The sequence below is a fragment of the Barbus barbus genome (assembly GCF_936440315.1).
Source record: "Barbus barbus genome assembly, chromosome: 29".
Classification (NCBI taxonomy): domain Eukaryota; kingdom Metazoa; phylum Chordata; class Actinopteri; order Cypriniformes; family Cyprinidae; genus Barbus; species Barbus barbus.
The window spans coordinates 5,817,045-5,836,027 of NC_136757.1; the positions used below are offsets into that span (position 1 = coordinate 5,817,045).

The 18,983-nt window shown below is 40.8% G+C and overlaps 1 protein-coding gene across 1 annotated transcript in view; it reads right to left on the reverse strand.

Moving 5' to 3' along the window:
* LOC306849166 (protein dispatched homolog 3-like) overlaps positions 1-17,682 on the reverse strand; it is a gene marked incomplete at both ends in the record, with an annotated part of 48,645 nt that extends 30,963 nt beyond the window's left edge. Inside the window, 6 exons of the mRNA XM_079384019.1 lie at positions 961-1,100; positions 7,908-8,068; positions 8,166-8,300; positions 12,735-12,871; positions 15,315-15,534; positions 16,698-17,682. Of these exons, the coding sequence (XP_079240145.1) occupies positions 961-1,100; positions 7,908-8,068; positions 8,166-8,300; positions 12,735-12,871; positions 15,315-15,534; positions 16,698-17,682 (1,778 nt within the window). The remainder of the gene's footprint in view (positions 1-960; positions 1,101-7,907; positions 8,069-8,165; positions 8,301-12,734; positions 12,872-15,314; positions 15,535-16,697) is intronic.
* Between the last annotated feature and the right edge of the window lie 1,301 nt (positions 17,683-18,983).

Genomic DNA, 18,983 nt, shown 5'->3' on the forward strand with positions numbered 1-18,983 from the left:
TTGCGTGGGCTATTTATGTGTGGGGCGTAGCTTTCAAAATAGTGTTGAGACCCTTTTGGGGTAGGGTCATGTTTGTTTTGGTGATTTCAAATATCAACATTGGCTACCAGAAATCGCTTTCCCCACCTTTAAGACCAGTTTTACGAACTGGATCAGCTGATTCATTAACAAGATTCAACTCAATATAATGATTCATTAAACAGACATCACTACTCCTCTCATGATATTTGGACTGCTTTTATGATACATTTATGATTCTTTCACATCGTTTTTTGAATCTTGAAAGGTTCAGTCTTCATTCAATGTAACTGCGTGGAACCGGCATGTTGAAATTTCTCTCTTTGTGTCCCATTAAAGAAAGAAAGACGTCCAGGTTTGGAACAGCATGACATTATTGATGACAAAATTTGGATTTCTTGGCGAAATAAAGGATAGTTTGGCCAAAAAATTACATTTCTGTCATCACTCTCATGTTGTTATAAAACCCTGTATGACTTCTTCTTCTGTGAAACACAAAAGATATTCAACACAATCTTACAATTGTACAATTAAACACAATCAACAAAAAAGCAAATCATAACTCTTTTATATTTTGGTCAAATGGTGGCTAGTTCGTCTGAATTCATTTGTATGTTTTTGTACAAACTGCTTATGCCTCTCTGATGTTAAAAGGGTGGACCCTCATGCTTACTTTTCCCATATGTTTAATATGATTGACATCGTACAAATACATATGAAATTGCCACCTTGTAAAGTAGCTGAGTTTTCCCATGAGAACAGGATGAGAAATTTTAAAAAATGTTGGTAGACAAACAGTTTTAGTGGCTATTGACTCCGACTGTATAGACCAAAAATCTGTAAATATCTCTTTTTGTATTCCACAGAAGAAAGCAGGTAATAAATAAAGAAAGAACATGCACATTTGTCAAAAGACATTTTGGAAGAAATAACACAATCTACCATTTGGGACAGGTGTTGGCATGGGCAGCTCCACACTGGCTCCAGATGCAAAGGGCAGCAGGCATAAGAATGGACACCCAAAGCCAGCAGCAGCTCACAATGAGAGACATGAACAGACCAAAGTCATGAACCGCTGGGATCTAATGATACATGCAAAACAGATAAAGGTCGCGCGTCAGGTGTTGTCAGAATTTTTTTGACTACTTTGCATGTTTTAAAATAAATTAACCAATGGGGTTCTCATTACGCCAGTATACGCTACTGAATAAACATTAATCGGTGACAGAAACATAAAAGCCCCATGGGTACAAAAGCTACCGTGAATAAAATAAGACCCCTCTTTAAAGATAAAGCAAGGTTTGACTGTCTACTCTACATTATCTTGCGGCTTATTTCATCATTTGTACTCATGGTGTTTATTTTTTGATTGATGTTAGATCCTGAGCTTCAAAGTAGGAGGTCACATACAAATCCTCAAGTTCACTCAGAACTTTAGCTCGTTTTATCACACCACTTAAAGCTTTGATGACAGGAAAGTTACAGAATGTACAGGTCACAGATATTTATAAGATATTTCACATAAAAGATGTTTACATATAGTCCACAGTAGAAAATAAATAGTTGAATGTATAAAAATTACCCCGTTCAAAACATACAAATGTTACCTGAATGATCCACAGCTGTGTTTTTTTTTTTTTTTGATAGTTGTTCATGAGTCCCTTGTTTGTCCTGAACAGTTAAACTTCCTGCTGTTCTTCAGAAAAATCCTACAGATCCCACAAATTCTTTGGTTTTCCAGCATTTTTCTGTATTTTAACCCTTTCCAACAATGACTGTATGACTTTGAGATCCATCTTTTCATACTGAGGACAACTGAGGGACTCTTATGTAACTATTACAGAAGGTTCAAACGCTCACTGATGCTCCAGAAGGAAAAACGATGCATTAAGAGCCAGGGGGTGAAAACTTTTGAACAGAATGGAGAATGTACATTTTTCTTATTGAGAATGTACATTTTTCTTATTTTGCCTAAATATGATATTTTTTCATTTACTACTGCCCTATAGAAGCTACAGAAGATACTTACATGTTTCCCAGAAGACAAAATAAGTTAAATTTACCCTGATTTTCAAATTGAAAAAGAATACTATGGAAGCCCATTTCCGCCAATGAATTAAGGTAATTGCGACTTTTTATCTCGCAATTCGGATTTTTTTTTCTCAGAATAGAATACGCTCTTTACTTGACAGCTGTTTATTAAAATAACGCGATAGAAGCTGCCTCAAACTCAGAACTATAAAGAAATGAAGAATGTTGTGTCTGAAAGCTGTGCGTGCCCTGCCCGGTGGTAATGGTACTGTCCAACCGTGAGCGCAAAACACAGAAATAAAGAATAATGAGTCATTTTTATGTTTGTTCAAAAATCATATTCGGACGCAACATTCATCTAGTTCAATATATAGTTCATCTAAAGCAAATTGAACAAAGCACTGCAAAGCATTACACGGAGAGTGGTTTGCTACCCAGATAGCACACGTACGTCTGCAAGATGTCTGTTAAAGATCTCTTGATCTGGAAAGCATCTGCTCTCTACAAACGTCTGGCAGACGTCTTTCAGATGTCAGTTTTACATACATTCTAAATCATAAACATCTTAAAGACATGTAATAGACGTCTATTTGACATCTAAAAGGAAACGTCCTATAGACGTATTGCAGATGAGCAAACACCCTAAATAATACGTCTCGGAGATGTACGTGTGCTATCAGGGTATGGTGCGAGAAAGTCAGAGTTGTGAGATATAAACTCGCAATTGCGAGAAAAAAAGTCAGAATTGCGAGAAAAAAAGTCTGAATTGCTAGAAAAAAAGTCAGAATTGTGAGTTTATATCTCAGAATTATGAGAAAAAAAGTCTGAATTGTGAGATAAAAAGTCGCAATTACCTTGTTTTATTTTTTTATTAATTGGCGGAAATGGGCTTCCATAGAATACAATTACTCATATTTTGTATTTTAAATAAATAACTAAGTTACATATATTCCGTTACTCCCAAACCCTGCTGGTGTGGTACCATTTCAAAAGGTACTAGTATGTAGCATTTAGATACAAATATGCACCCTGTAGGGGTAAATAAGTTACTGTACAAAGGAGTATGTTTTGAAAGGGTACCACAAGCAGCTTTTTTTCTTTTTACCTTTCTTTCCGAGAGTGTGTTATAATCACATTGATTTACATTACAACCTATCAGAATTTCATCTAACGTTTTTTCTTTTTTTCTTTTTGCCTTATAAATATCAGGAACCGCATATTTTTTGCAGTTTGAGCCTCTAAATAAAAAAACTAAAGGTGTTTTTCCCCCTCTCAAGTCTGAGCTCCATATCCTCACTATATGACCCATAAAAGCCTGATGTATAAAATATGATATTACACTTAATATTTAACTAGATAAAGATGGTATTACAACTATTTTAGGATTTATTTGAAATATTTTGTCTAAAGGTTCCATAAACGTCCATTTAAAATTCTGACTATTATATCATATGTGAGGCTTTACAGGCAGACTTTAAAGTTCCAGCAGCAAAAAACAGCCTGTGCAAAATAGTTCAGAAAAATGTCTCGGTTACGTATATAACCCTCGTTCCCTGAAGGAGGGAACGGAGACGTCACGTCAGATGACTCGCCAGAGAGACCAATCCACTTCGAGTGTAACTAAACGAGCCAATTGACATTGGAATGCGATCATTGCATCCAGTTGCCGCTGATCACAGCTTGAGCATAAGAGACAGCAGGTGCACCGCATTAATTCATGCTTTCTCTGAGGAGCCGAGCCGGTGACCCGACAGCTCAGCGGTGGTACAGCGACTGTGGCAACGGGACGTGACGTCTCCGTTCCCTCCTTCAGGGAACGAGGGTTACATACGTAACCGAGACGTTCCCATTCAGTCACGAAATTGGGATCCCTACCAAAGCGCCACAGGAATTGTCCCTTCCAGTGCCCTGTGTAGGCCTCCTGATCCTTCCTATAAGGCAGACGATAGGACCGGGCTCTACACAGAGGAGGTCAACTACTGTCGTTCCTTGAGCAACCCAAACAGTAGGATTTGGATAACACTGGGAAGCGTGCCCTTCCACTTGGAAGATGCACACTGCGGAGTCACCTCCTCCCAGAGGGGGTTAAGTGACATTTAGACATGTGAAATTGTGCTTCATAGGCCAAGGTGATGGCATCCACTATCCAGTGGGCCATCCTCTGCTTGGAGACAGCCTTCCCCTTCTGCTGTCCTCTGTAACAGACAAAGAGCTGTTCTGAGGTCCTGAAGCTCTGAATTCTATCCACATACTGTCGCAGTGCGCGTACAGGACAGAGCAAAGCTAGGGCTGGGTCTGCCTCCTCCAGGGGCAGCGCTTGCAAGTTCACTACCTGGTCCCTGAAGGGAGTGGTAGGAACCTTGGGCACATAGCCGGGCCAGGGCCTCAGTGTTGCACTGGAGTCCCCCCTTTGAGCCGGCCGGCCCAAACTCAAGTCACGATTCGTCGACCAAAAATACCTGCAGGTCCCCCACCCTCTTGATCGAGACCAACGCAGTCAGGAGAAGGGTTTTCATAGAGAGAAACTTCAAGTCGACTGACTGCAAAGGCTCAAAGGGGGGAGTTTGTAGGGCTCTTAGCACCAATGCCAAATCCCAAGAGGAGGGAGAATTTAACCTCCTAGCCCCCCTAAGAAACCTGACAACAAGATTGTGCTTCCCCACCGACCTCCCCTCTACGGGGTCGTGGTGAGCGGAAATAGCAGCAACATAAACCTTAAGGGTGGAGGGGGACAGCCTACGCTCCAACCCTTGCTGCAAAAAGGAAAGCACGGCTCTGATTGAACATCTCCGGGGATCCTCATGGTGAGAGGAACACCATTCGACGAACAGGTTCCACTTCAGAACATAGGCCCGCCTTGTGGACGGTGCACGTGCTGAAGCGATAGTGAGTGCTACCTCATGGGGTAGGTCACCTAGAACCTCCGCGTTCCATCCAGGGTCCACACATGGAGTTTCCACAGGTCCGGACGTGGGTGCCAGAGGGTGCCCCGTCTCTGAGAAAGCAGATCCTTCCTCAGAGGAATCGGCCAGGGAGGGGCTGTCGCGAGGAGCATGAGTTCCGGGAACCAGGTCCTGTTGGGCCAATATGGAGCCACTAACAAGACCTGCTCCTCGTCCTCCCTGATCTTGCACAGTGTCTGTGCTAGTAGGCTCACTGGGGGGGAACGCATATTTGCGCAGGCCCTGGGGCCAGCTGTGTGCCAGTGCATCCGTGCCGAGCGTTGCCTCGGTTAGGGAGTAGAGCCACTGGCAGTGGGTGGTTTCCGGAGATGCAAACAGGTCTACCTGAGCAACTCCGAACCGACTCCAAATCAGCTGGACCGCCTGGGGATGGAGTCTCCAGCTCGAGGCAATTCATATGCCAACGCAGTTGGGGACCCGTCCATACCCTTGACACTGTGTGCCCGTTGTACGTGGCTCCCCGGCCAGTGGCCGAGGCATCTGTGAATACCACAGCATGCCTGGATACCTGCTCCAGGGGCACTCCTTCCCGAAGGAACGAGGGATCTGACCACGGGCTGAAGGCTTTGCGGCAGGCCGGTGTAATCTGAACCCAGTGCGTACCACGTTTCCACGCCCACCTCAGGGTTCGGCCATGAAGCCAGTGCTGAAGTGATCTTATATGGAGCAGACCGAGCGGAACTACGGCCGCAGCTGCAGCCATATGCCCCAGGAGCCTCTGAAAGCGTTTCAGTGGGATCGCCGTCCTGCCTGATAAAGTCTTGAGGCAACACAGGAACCCGGCTTGAGGCTTGTGACAGCCTGGTGTTTGACGACTTGAAGCGGGGACTCGAGTGCTACCGCCCTTACTGGGCAACCACCCGCTGCCTGGCGAGAGAGGAGGAGGGAAGTGATCCCGTGATGCACGGTTCACCACTCTCCTCCTCTTGAGACCCTGAGATTGAGGAAATCGCTCTTTTATTGATGTTTTGGGTACAGCTGGCTGGAGCGCCCACAGCGACGATCAGGCTGAGGGACTGCAGCCGAGGTGGAAGCAGCAGGTTTCCTCCGGCGCATTATGTGTTTGATCGCCTCAGTCTGCTTCTGTGCTGCCGAGAACTGCTGGGCAAAGCTCTCGACAGCATCGCCGAAGAGGCCGGTCTGTGACACGGGAGCATTCAGGAACTGTACCTTCTCCTGCTCCTTCATGTCAGCGAGACACAGCCAGAGATGGCGCTCCTGGACCACTAGCGTGGACATTGCACAACCCAGAGACTGTGCGGTCACCTTCGTCGCTCGAAGCGCGAGGTCCGTCGCAGCACGCAGCTCGCAGCTCATGTAGAACCGCCAGATTGTGACCACCCTCGTGCAGGTCTTTCAGGGCTTTGGTCTGGTGGACCTGCAGTTACGCCATGGCGTGGAGGGCAGAAGCCGCCTCCCCACAGGCTCTTTAAGCACTGCCAGTTAGACCTGACGAATACTTACAGGCCCGTGAGGGGAGACATGGGTCACCCCGCAGGGTGGTAGCGGCTGTTGGACATAGTTGCATGGCCACAGACCGCTCCACCGAGGGGATGCACGCATACCCCAGAGCGGCCCTACCATCGAGGGTGGTGAGGCAGGAGGAGCCACAAGATTTGTCTCGGGCAGTAAAAGGTGCCTTCCACGAACTTGTAAGCTCCTCATGAACTTCCGGAAAGAATGGCACCGGAGGGGGGCGCTGAGAACCAGCGCGAGCCCGCCCAAGAAACCACTCGTCCAACCTCGAAGGATCGGGACATTCTCGGTCTGGCACGGACAACGCTACCACACCCGAAGGGAGCAACGCAGCCAAGTTGTCATCTCTGGAGAGAGAGCGCTCACCCTCCGATGCAGCGATCGACATCTGGTCATCAGAGGGGGCACCGAAGGAAACGCCTGGTGCACCCCGTCCAGCAGAGGGCCCAGCACGCTCCTTCAGCAGCTCCACCGGCAGCGGAGTGCTTGAGGGGTGAGGAGCTCCACTTGGAGAAGCCCTCACCGTGATCCTCAAATCACCTCTGACTCCACCGGATGCAGCGCCACCCCGGGTGCCGTGACGAACGCTGGATCGCGGCAGAGGCAGAGGGACTCCACTATGTTTGAAATAACAGAGTCTGTTACGCAACTCTGGGATGGTCATGTCCCCACAAGAAGAACATGAACCATCCACGAAAGCTTCCTCAGCGTGCTGAATGCCCAGACACGTGAGGCAGCAATCGTGACCGTCCTGAGGCGCCAGGAAATGACCACACCCAGAAACACACGGGTGATAAGACATCTTTAAAAAGACGCGATCACCTGTGTTACACTTTTAGAGAAATTGCTCTTTCAGAGAAATGCTCTTTTAGTGCTGAAGCACGCAGGGGAGCTGGCCACTGCACACTCCTAGTGTGGCTGTCAGCGGGAAGACGATCTTTTTCTCCTGTCCGACGTGACCACCGCTGCTGCGCCGTAACGCCCGCACTCGCTCGCAGAAACACTCTCTGGAAGGGGAGAGGAGTAGCTTCACCACTACCGCTCGGCTCCGAAGCGAAAGGATGAATTAATGCGGTGCATCTGCTGCCTTTTATGCTCACGCTGTGATCAGCAGCAGCTTGATGCAATGATTGCATGCCAATATCCATTGGCTCGTTTAGTTGCACGCGATTGGTCTCTCTGGCGAGATCCCAATTTTGTCGGTCATCCGACGTGACTCGGAGTGACCGACTGAATGGGAACTAAAATACTGTTTTTGGTGCAAGAAACCTTGACTAGCAATGTAAGTGAACTCAACAAAATCCTCCCTAAGAATAGGTTTTAGCCTGAGTACTCTACTTAGCTTACTTCTACTGTTAACACATCTCTGTTTGGAAAATTGATTTTCTGGACATGTTTATTCTGCTCGGCTGACTGCACCTGTGAGAAGGTGTTTGCAGCATATGCTGCTGCTGTTGTGAATGACGTGAGGAACGTGGCTCGTCCTGCTGTCTTTACTGTGTAAATCATACGCTGCATTGAACAAGTCAGGTGGGCTGACTGTCTGAACGTACTGATGAACACAAACACGTCATCCACACCTGGAAGGAAAGAAAGAGGAAGATTCAACTTAAGATTGTAGGACCAAACTATATGTTCATTTACAATGCTCATAGCTTGATGTTTTATTATTCTCACCAATGCCTATGATGACGAAAGCTGCCACTCCATTGAGAATGCCAAGATATTTCACTCCAAACACCACATGATACAAGAAGAGCGCCACGAGACAGCTCAGACCAATACTGGCCAAGCCAAAGAACGTCAGAAACACTGCAGAGAAATGAAATGGAAACTTTATGAAGCATAATCTCAAATCAAGAAATTACTGCACTTTCAGTGCTGGAAAAACTATTTTGAGAGTATATCTTGGCAAGTCATAAGCTACTCAGTTCAACCACAGTAAAGGTCATCTTTAGTTAGCTATTCCCTCCAAGATACTAAAAAATCAGCCAAATATCTATTTAAAAAGGAGGTTTCTTTTAATTATATTGCTGCAATTTGATAATTGCACTTGCAATCGGAACAGTATTTATCAGCCACTGAAATAACATCATAACATAGATATCAACTTTTACACTAAGTATAATTTACTTCTATTAGTTCTAAATTTTCACTAAAATAATTAATATAACAAGAGAGCATCTATATTATATGCACTACTATTCAAAAGTTTAGGGTCAGTAAGATTTTATAATGTTTTTGAAATGTTCACCAATGTTGCATTTATTTGATCAAAAATACAGTAGAAACAGCAATAATTGTGAAATATTATTAAAATGTATAATAACACTTTTCTATTTGAATATATATATTTAAATGTAATTTATTAATGTGATGAAAAGATTCATTTTCAGCATTATTACTCCAGTTTCTGGGTCACGGGATCCTTCAAAAATCATTGTAATTCAACAGCATTTATTTGAAACATAAAGCTTTTGTGGCAATATAAAAGCCTTTGCTGTCACTTTTAATTATTGTAATGTGTCCTTGCTGAATAAAAGTAAATCTTTCTCACACCAAACATCTCAATGGTAGTAATTCAGTCAAAAACAGTAATAAACAGCGCAATTTAGCAAAATATTTTGCTATATTGCACAGGGACTCAAATGAATCAGTGAACATTTCTATTTTGAACTACTGCACACACAATTAACAGCTAGCAAAAGTAGAACTGAAACATTAGCCTTTTTACTATGAGAACTACATTATTTTGATGGCTGAACCACAGTAATGCTATTTAAAAATGTAAGTTTGCATCAGTAAATCAAGCTAATTGCTCCAACACTGAGTTCACCAAGGCTTTACTGTCAAGTTTGAAATACGTCACCATTACAAACCACAGTTTTCAATTAAGCATTATCCAAGATATTTTTGACCCTCATGCTTTACAGCACAAGAAGATGTTTTCTGTGCTTTCACGCTTTTATCCCTGAATTGACCGAAAGTGCTGTGGCAAAGAGAGAGTGCTAAAGGTTTCGTAACAAACATTTACAAATTGGTGCACAAGCTGAGTGGAACGACAGCGTTTGAGAGCTCTCTATTGTTTCTCTAACAAGGCGACACATTACAAATGCAGCTGGCGTAAGTGAATTCTGAAGGTTCAGGGAAGGTTATATGATATTCAGATGAAGCACAGAGGTCAAGTTACATAATGCGAAAAAGCGTCATTGAGTTTTTTGTAAAAATGTCAAATGGAAAAGTGGTGCTCAATTTTCCATTATCCAGACGGTTGTTGATGCAGCAGCTATGAGAAAATAAGCCTCATTTTAGCAATGTTCTGACAAAAATAGTATAATGACCTGAATATACCAAGAAAACCAGCTGTGGAGCTAAGAGACGGCCAAATCGATAAGATTTACTTGATGAATTGCACAACAACAAAGTCACAGTTCGTACACCTTCAAGTCTGTATAGTCTTGTGCTTTTAATAGAGTTGTAGCTGAAATACATGTTTACTGCTGTGCCTAATTAAGTCATACGGCACAAAGTTGTAAAATCCTGCTGCTGCATGTGTGGGTAGTCTGTGCAGGTTCAAAACATCAGTCAGATTTCATTTCAGAAATCATTTGCAGTTTATCTGTTGACTCAAAGCATACTGAGGCCTTTCTGTAGACGAGAAAATGAAATTCAGTTGCAATTTCAATGAAAAAACAAATCATAAAAACACTGAATCATATCTGCTACAATATTTTAGTAAGGCTGAAACCATGTATTGATCAGTCAGTATCCATCTGATCAAACAAGCATTTTTTTATTTTTTATAAATAGGTAGCACTTTACAATAAAAAACAACACAAATTGTTAACAATATTAATACATTTGGCATCATGACTTAAGCATTTTTACAGCATGTATTAATTTATATTAACATTAATTTAGAAATATATTATTGTTCATTGATAATTACTTTTTTCATAATACATTAGCTACTCTTAATTTAGACGACTTGAATTTAACCAAGAAAAATTAATAGCATGTAGCAGTTTTGTGCATTGTTTGTTCGTGATTCCTAAAATAAAATAAATAAAATAGACAGTATGCACTCATCAATTAAATTCTACATTCAAGAAATCAATCACACAAGGCGTTTCAAGTATTCAATATTCAAACCAACCGCACAATTGGCAGCATGTACTGCTTTTATAATGTTTTAAATATAGTTAGATATGAGACACAAAATTGGCAGTTACGTTATCTGTGTTTGCTCTTCCAACAAATATAGTTCAATATGAAATCAAAGGTAAAACCAACAGTTTATTTCAGAGCAACACAAAGTGCTGTTTCCCTGCTGAATGAATTGGTGCATTTATATGAATTGTTGAGTGAATAATTCAATGACTCATTCATACAGTGGCAGTGTCTAAAATCACATACTCTCTAAGTACTTTTATGGTATAAGTAATTACTTTGTGACTGTTAAAAAAGCATGTTCTATATAGAATAAATGTGGGTAGAACTAATTAAATCTTGATGTATTCACCATGTGGTCATTTTCATGTAACCTACCATTGTCAATTGAGTCACTTCACTCTCATTTACAAATCCTCTCACCATGGCCTCATTGGATAATAAAGTGTATGCGCACTTCAGAATCTCACCAAAAGTAATAGGTCATCCAGGTACTTCCACCTACTCTTTTATGAATACTATGAATTCAGACACACTCTGTTCACATACCTTGCCTGCTATATAGTGGGAAAATATGTACAGTATATTCAAATGCTGCCAGTCACTTGTTGCCACTAATTGATGCATCCAACTTTTTGGATGTGGATGTGTGAGATTTCTGATGCATCAGCCAATAGATACATAACTAGAAGAATAATGGTAACAATAACAAGGTTCCAGTTGTTAACACTAATTACCTACATTAGTTGAACTACTAAAACTATGAATTAACCAAAAAAAAGCACACATCTAAACCATTTATTCATCTTAGTTCCTGTTAATTTCAGCATCTACTAATACATTATTAAAATCTAATATTCATTAAAAGTATCTGTTAATATTATCTAATGGACCTGAGCTGACATGAACTGACGATGAAAAGTTTTAAAACTTTAAAGGGTTAGTTCACCCAAAAATGAAAATTCAGTCATTAATTGCGCACGCTGTCTACTGAACGTAAACTATGCTGATTATGTTGATTACATTCTGGGGTACTCTCCAAAATGGCAGGAAGACGGTAACTCGGAGAGAATAAATTGTTGAATAAATTATGTTATTGTTTTCTTTGCACACAAAATGTATTCACGTCGCTTCGTAAAAATACGGTTGTATCCCTTGATGGACTATTTTACTGATGTCCTTGCTACGTTTCTGGACCTGGGAACATTGCAGTTGCATTGCTGTCTATGGAGGGTCAGAGAGCTCTCAGATTTCATCAAAAATATCTTAATTTGTGTTCCGAAGATGAGCGAAGGTTTTACGGATTTGGAACGACATGAGCTTGAGTAATTAATGACAGAATTTCAATTTTGGGTGAACTAACCCTTTAACTTTAACTAACGTTGACAAAGATTAATAAACACTGTAACAAATTAACTGCTCAGTGCTAATTCATTTTAATGAACACATTAACTAGCGTTACCTAACGGGACCTTATTGTAATGTGTTACCTTAATAACAAAGTACAATAAAACTATTTTTGCTACTAACCAGTGTGTTCCTGCTTGTATTAAATTATAATGAATTTAAAAGTGATGAATTTAAAGTGATTATGATAATAAACTAAAATAATATGATAACAAATACCAGTCTGCAACATCAACCAGCATAAATGTATTATGGAGTGCACAGCTAAAATAACTGCAAGCAGCTTAAAAGCCCTGCACATTCAAGTTAAAAATGGCTACGCAAGCTCTGGCGTTAAAAATAAGGTTGATAGATAACCTGCAGAAAGACTCGCTTAAAAATCCCCACCACCACTGCACAGACTGACAGCAAGCACAGACAAACAAATAAAACTAAATGCAATAAATATCAGTGCTCAGCCAATCTATGCACCAAGTTTATCTGTTGCTTGCTAAATGTAACCAGCATACAGTTAATTAACTAGTTACTTGAAAGAACTGTAAACATAATTATATATTGAACACTGCCATCTATACTTTGTGGTGACTGTACAACAACATCCTTAACTGTGCTAAAATCACTGTGGTGTCTGCAGGTTTATTTGATTAGAATGCTTGGGGAGTGTCTTACCAGAAAATGAGGTGAGAACATACACAAGGACAGTAATGCATCCTCCACTGAACAAAGCCAGCAACATGTCACTGTGGAAGGTCTTCCGCACCTCATCGTCAAATAACTCCGTACCCCCGTACAACACCTTCACTTTACTGAGAGAGAGATTCAAAAACAAGGGATGAGAGAGAAGCATTGCCAATATGGGTTATGGTTGACATCAGATGATACATTACAATAGAAGGACCAGATGAGGGGGATGAGAGATGGGAACATTAACAGATGGAAAAAGATTATCTTAATTACATCAGGGGGCTCTTAAAGGAGTTATTACAGTATCAGAGCTTCAATGAATGCCTATTCTGCGTCTGGCCACTGGCTCATTTCTAGGCCTCCTACCATTGTCATTTGAAGAGCATCTGCTTACATACAGTGTCTTGACAGCAGTAAGTATATTAGGGGTGTTTTGCAGATGTAATACATTTTTGAGTTATTGTCTCTGATTGTCTCTGTGATCATCCTTCTGGGGTTTCATTTGCAAAGACGACTACTGCCAAAATCAAAGCATCTGACTTTTGTCACTGACACTATAAGGAACACTTTGTGACTTAATAGTCTCCCATTGTGTGTTTAATCATTTATATATAACTCGTTAGTTTTGCGTTATTAAAGCGAACAGTGTCTCCAGCTGCTTCACAGAAGAGGAGGACTGGGCCATGATTCATCACCATTGTGCTATTGAGATTTTCCTCGTAAGTTCATGGTGCCGTTATGGATGCTAAATTTATGAAAGCAAATTCTGCCTTATGACAATTTTCACACACACTTTAATTTTCATTTAATACAGTACATCACTTTTAGAATAAAAAATGCCATGAATGGAGTTGAGCACTGAAAGGAGTTCATTCATTTTACAAAACTGATTGCTTTTGGAAGACATTTTTCATGGCAGGAAAGCTTCATGTTTTTATTTATTTATGTATGTATTCTGAATTGCATGAATTTATTTTACAAAGAACAACATTCAGACAAATAGGTTACCAGTCACACTGAACTGTAGCCCTGATTGCAATTAAAGCACTATTCTCTGAAAGGTAACATTTACCTTCTTCACTTTGTGAAGTATATTTATAGTGTATTTATTGTGTTTCCAGAAAAAAACAACCTTAGTACGATAAATTGCCCTGCAAAAGTTATTTGATTTACAAGTAGGAATTTCCCAGTGGGGAAACAAGTAGGAATTTCCAACTGGTGGAAAAAGAATATTCAAAATAAATTATTTGAAAACACATCCTAATATTTTGTAATTATAACTTTAAGGATGTTTAGACGTTTCTAAATGAATATATATATATATATATATATATATATATAACATTTACTGAGGATTAGAATGTAGTCCATATTGAATAGAAATATGTGTGAAATTGACTTAGATCCCAGTTGGTGGAAGTTTTATTCCCCACCTTGTATGTATCTGCATATAATGTCCATATGCTGCATATTGCCAAGTTGATCAGTGAGATGTCACACAGCTATATAGGACAATATGGACTACATTCTAATCCTCAGTAAATTTTGAAAGATAGCATCATTTATAAAAACAATAGTCCCACTTTATATGTGACCCTGGACCACAAAACCAGTCATAAGTGTCAATTTTTCAAAATTGAGATTTCTACATCATCTTAAAGCTGAATAAATAAGCTTTCCATTGATGTATGGTTTGTTATGAAAGGACAGTATTTAGCCGAGATACTACTATTTGAAAATCTAGAATCTGAGGGTGCAAAAAAATCTAAGCACTGAGAAAATCACCATTAAAGTTGTCTAAATGAAGTTCTATATTACTGATCAAAAATGACGTTTTGATATATTTACGGTAGGAAATTCACTAAATATCTTCATGGAACATGATCTTTACTTAATATCCTAAAGATTTTTGGCATAAAAGAAAAAGAGATCATTTTGACCCATCCAATGTATTTTTGGCTATTGCGACAAATATACCCCAGCGACCCCAGACTGGTTTTGTGCTCCAGGGTCACATATTAGGTGGCCTTAACTACTATGTACTTACATTTAAACTAATAATTTGGAACAAAGCACTTATTGTGTACATACATGTTATACATTTTACTTATATTTAAAAACAAATACCTGCATGTAACTACATTTGTAATTAATTTCTGTAATAACATTTATAATTACACTGTTACACCTTAACCCACTCTTAACCATACCCATACCACCAAAACTGTCCCTAAACTTACACGTATCCCACCTCAATAGCAGAAACGGTGTTTTGCAATATAGTATGAACACAATAAGTACAATGTACTTATTTTTTATGTAAGTACAAAGTAGTTAAGGCTATTTAATATAAAGTGGGACCCAAAGGACAAATGTTTGGTTAATGACAAGCACTAGGATCCATGCACCACAAGCAATCATGAATCTCATGCTGAATTCCCTGGTTTGTATGTTTGTTAAATCGATTCTGCTTTTACTAACCATTCATGGTATTAGACCAAACAAATAAACAATAAGCCTTCTTGTTAAAGTGATCCCAACACTAGCTGTGATCTCAACACCCACCTGGTGGATTGTTGTGACAGGATGTCCGCATACTGCACCACAAAGTCTCTGAAGAGACGTCTCTGTTCTAGAGGTCTGTCTTGAAGAGAGTAGAAGGAGGGGAGAGGAGCTCCAAAATGGATCTCACTGCGAAGAAGAGAGGACTGAAGCTGGTCCGGTGTGAGTGTCTCATCAACGTACCAGTAAAATTGCGGATGAGTGATGGCCAAGCTCAGGGCACCTAAGAAAAGAGGATATTACAATCAAAAAAGATTTCAGTTTTCATTTGAACAAAATTGTGAAGGGGGCCTTGAACATTAAAAGAGCCACCATTTGTGGTTACTCTTTACAATATATATAGAGGGGTGTCCAGTCCTGCTCCAAAAGAGACACTTTGCTGAAAAGTTTAACTCCAACCCTAACTGACCCTTCGCAAGAAGTTTTATTGGCAGGTGATCTGACCAATCATAATGCAGAATCTGCCATTTTATTTCTGACAAATAAACCAGACTGGAGAGTAGATTAACATCGGTGGACTTGAACTTGAAAACTAGTGTGTGTTGACATCTTGATGTAGTTGAAACAACTACAGAAACTACTACTACCTCTGATGTTCATTCATGTATATTTCATGCTATAACTAGTAAAGAGGAAGAGCTGATTGGTTCACATGCCACTTGAACTGTGGCATTACAGTGATCGGTCACAACACATTAAAGCCACAAAACAATATTTAATTTCTTAAAAAAAAAAAAAAAAAAAAAATTGAAAGCTGGGACTTTGTTGCATACCTAAAGTAATCTGCTCTGTCTTGTCTGTCAGTGTGTTGTCAGTGTCCTCTTTGTTCTGCAATGTTTTTTGCACTGCGTGAGAACATGATTTTGGGCATGAGAGCGCCATGGCTTGTCGGACATAGCAACAGTAACGAAAGGGGGTCTTTGTGAAGGGTCAATTGGACACACCTGAACCAATTAATCAAGGTCTTCAGGATAATTGGAAACTTCCAGGTAAGTGTGTTGGAGCTCTATAGGATATTGGCTCTCCAGCAGCAGGATTGGACACCACTGATATATGTTAATCAAGTCTAACCCTTCTGGTAAACCAGGCCATTCCAGTTTAACCTGATCCAGCTGGTGTGTTTCTGCTCCAAGGTGGTCTTATAGATCAACAAAGTCTCCACCAACTGGGAGTCCAACTTGTCAACCATCTAAACCAATTTGAGCCAACTATTGACCAACTTGTACTAGCCAGAAACCATGAAGAACCAGCTGCAGCTTATTTGCTGTAACTAAGCTTTGTTTACTCAATATGCTGTACAGCATTCAAAAGTATTCAAGTTAAAAATAAATGAGGATTACTGAATTATTAACGGAGAGTGGGATAGTTTGGCCCCCAATGACTCACCATGTATATCGGCTAGATCAGGTCCCATTCCATCATAGTAGATCTTCCCCCCACGCTCACTGGGAAAGAGGTAGGACAGGAGGGAGCTTGGAGGGGAGCAGAAGGAAGGTCCCAAAGGCAAGTCTCGCATCGTCTCCAGTGGCTTCCAGCAGAACTGTTGAAACTGATGGTGCTGCATTAAAAGTCTCTCTACATGGTGTATGGTGTGAAGGCGTTCGGGGGTGAAGATGTTGTTATCCTTGTCGCCCTGGGCCACGAACACTAGCTCTATCCTCCACAAAGCCTGAGTCTGGAGGTAGGAGTAACCCGCAAATCTTCGCTTCCTCATTAAAGGTGAGTCTGGTTTCCTGTGATCTCCAGCATCACTTAAATTGAGGCTTACTGCTATGTTAGGTTTTACAGATTCTGTCTTTTCCTCTTTAGTCTTGTTGTTTTTCTCATTTCCAAACCGTCTGTTGTCATTGTGTGCCCCCGTCTCATTCTGTCCCAAGATCCCTGCAGGTTCTGTGACATTCACCATTGTAGAGACGTCCTTCCCTTTTCTGTTTACCTTGAGCAAAAACAAGTCCCTCAGAGCATTGGCTTCAAGGTCAAATCCCTCGGCGTCACGCCTGTGTCTGTCCCAAGACCCCAACTGACTTTTCAGGGCAATGGTGAGAGCGTCAAAACGTTCTGCCGAGGCATGACTCCTGACCTCGAATGCACTGTAAGAAAGGTCAATGTCTAGCGGTTCACAGCGAAGGAACATATAAGCCGAGAGTGCGAAGGGTACCATAAATCCCACGGTCAGAACTAGTCCGCTTGCCCAGGGTTGCGTGTACACCCATCCGAAAGCCCACCACAAACCTTTACAGACCTGCTCATTTCCATTTGCTTGTTCTGTTCCTCCTCCTCCCTCCCCCTCCTCCTCCTCCTCCTCTTGCTCTTCAAACTCACTTAGGTTCCAGGTACCTTGGAGCAACAAGGGTTCATCTTCCGAATCCATGGCAGCCACTACAACAAAGACACAAAACACTTACATTAATGCCTTTTGGCCTTCTGGGTGCTCCAGTTTGCGTCTGGACAGGTGAATACAACGATAAAGTGCACTTGATTTACAGAGCATCCTTAAGAGAGTGGCAGGTTATTCTCAGCTGGCCGCTGCTAAGACAAGGACACAGCCGTGAAGTCTGTCATTCTGTAAATGTAATCGTGGAAGGTTTTGGCCTCTGGGTAGTGAGTGGTAAAAAGAAATGAAGGAAACAGTGAACAGAGTCTCACAGGCCAGCGATCAGGCTGACAGATGGTTTGGCCTCTGGTATGAGATGCTGAACCGAGAGGAAGCACGTGCGTGTGTGCGATAATATATTCTTCTCTCCGAACTGTGAGGAGATTTCATAGTAGTGGACCATTGTGAATACTATATGGCCATATCTGCAGGAATCAGTTTGGAAGCATTACTATTTTTCTGCATTGTGAAATTATTTTCATCATAATTTAGCATATTTAAACCATCCTCCCACAATTATCAGTATCCTACTGTGAAAAAAAAATCTAATTTGCATTCCTTTAAAAAAATCTATCCAATATGAATCACCGTGAAACAAGATATTTATTGCAAAAAGCAAAGGTAGTTTTTTTTTTAGATTCAGCAGCATTTGAGTACAGATGCCTTGCTGATATTTGTTATCTAATGCAGTGGACTCAAATTCCCCCCCTTCCAGGCAAATATTTTTTTGGTATTTCTGCTGTTATGACTAAACTTTTCTCTCAAAAATGATTTATTAATATGAAATTAATTATTGACAATTCATTTTGTGATTTCGGACGTTCAAGTGTATACTGTATGATTGCGGTTTCCTGATTGTATCTGTTTTTGATGTTGTGTCTTTTAAGTCATCCTGTGGCTCCCTTGTACGTTTTCTAAGGCCCCCTAGTGGGCCCCAGCCCCCAATTGAGAACCACTTATTTAATACTATCACATTTTGTAGTGACATAACACAAACTATGAACAGTTTTCTTAAAACATCAGTTGACAAAACATAAAAATAGAAGTATTTATAAAACCTCTCTAAAGGTTTTTACTAATGTTAATTGCCAATTAATCTGTTAAGTGCTTACAAAATAGTATATATATAAAATAAACCTCCGCCAAGTTTAATTCAGTATTCAGGAATCACAGAATATATTGTCATTATTATGCAATCAAAAATGAAAATCACTACTACTGGTCTTTAATCATCAGTGCTAATTGCAAGATATTTTATTGCATTTACACTACAAACGATATGGATGTATGCTGATATT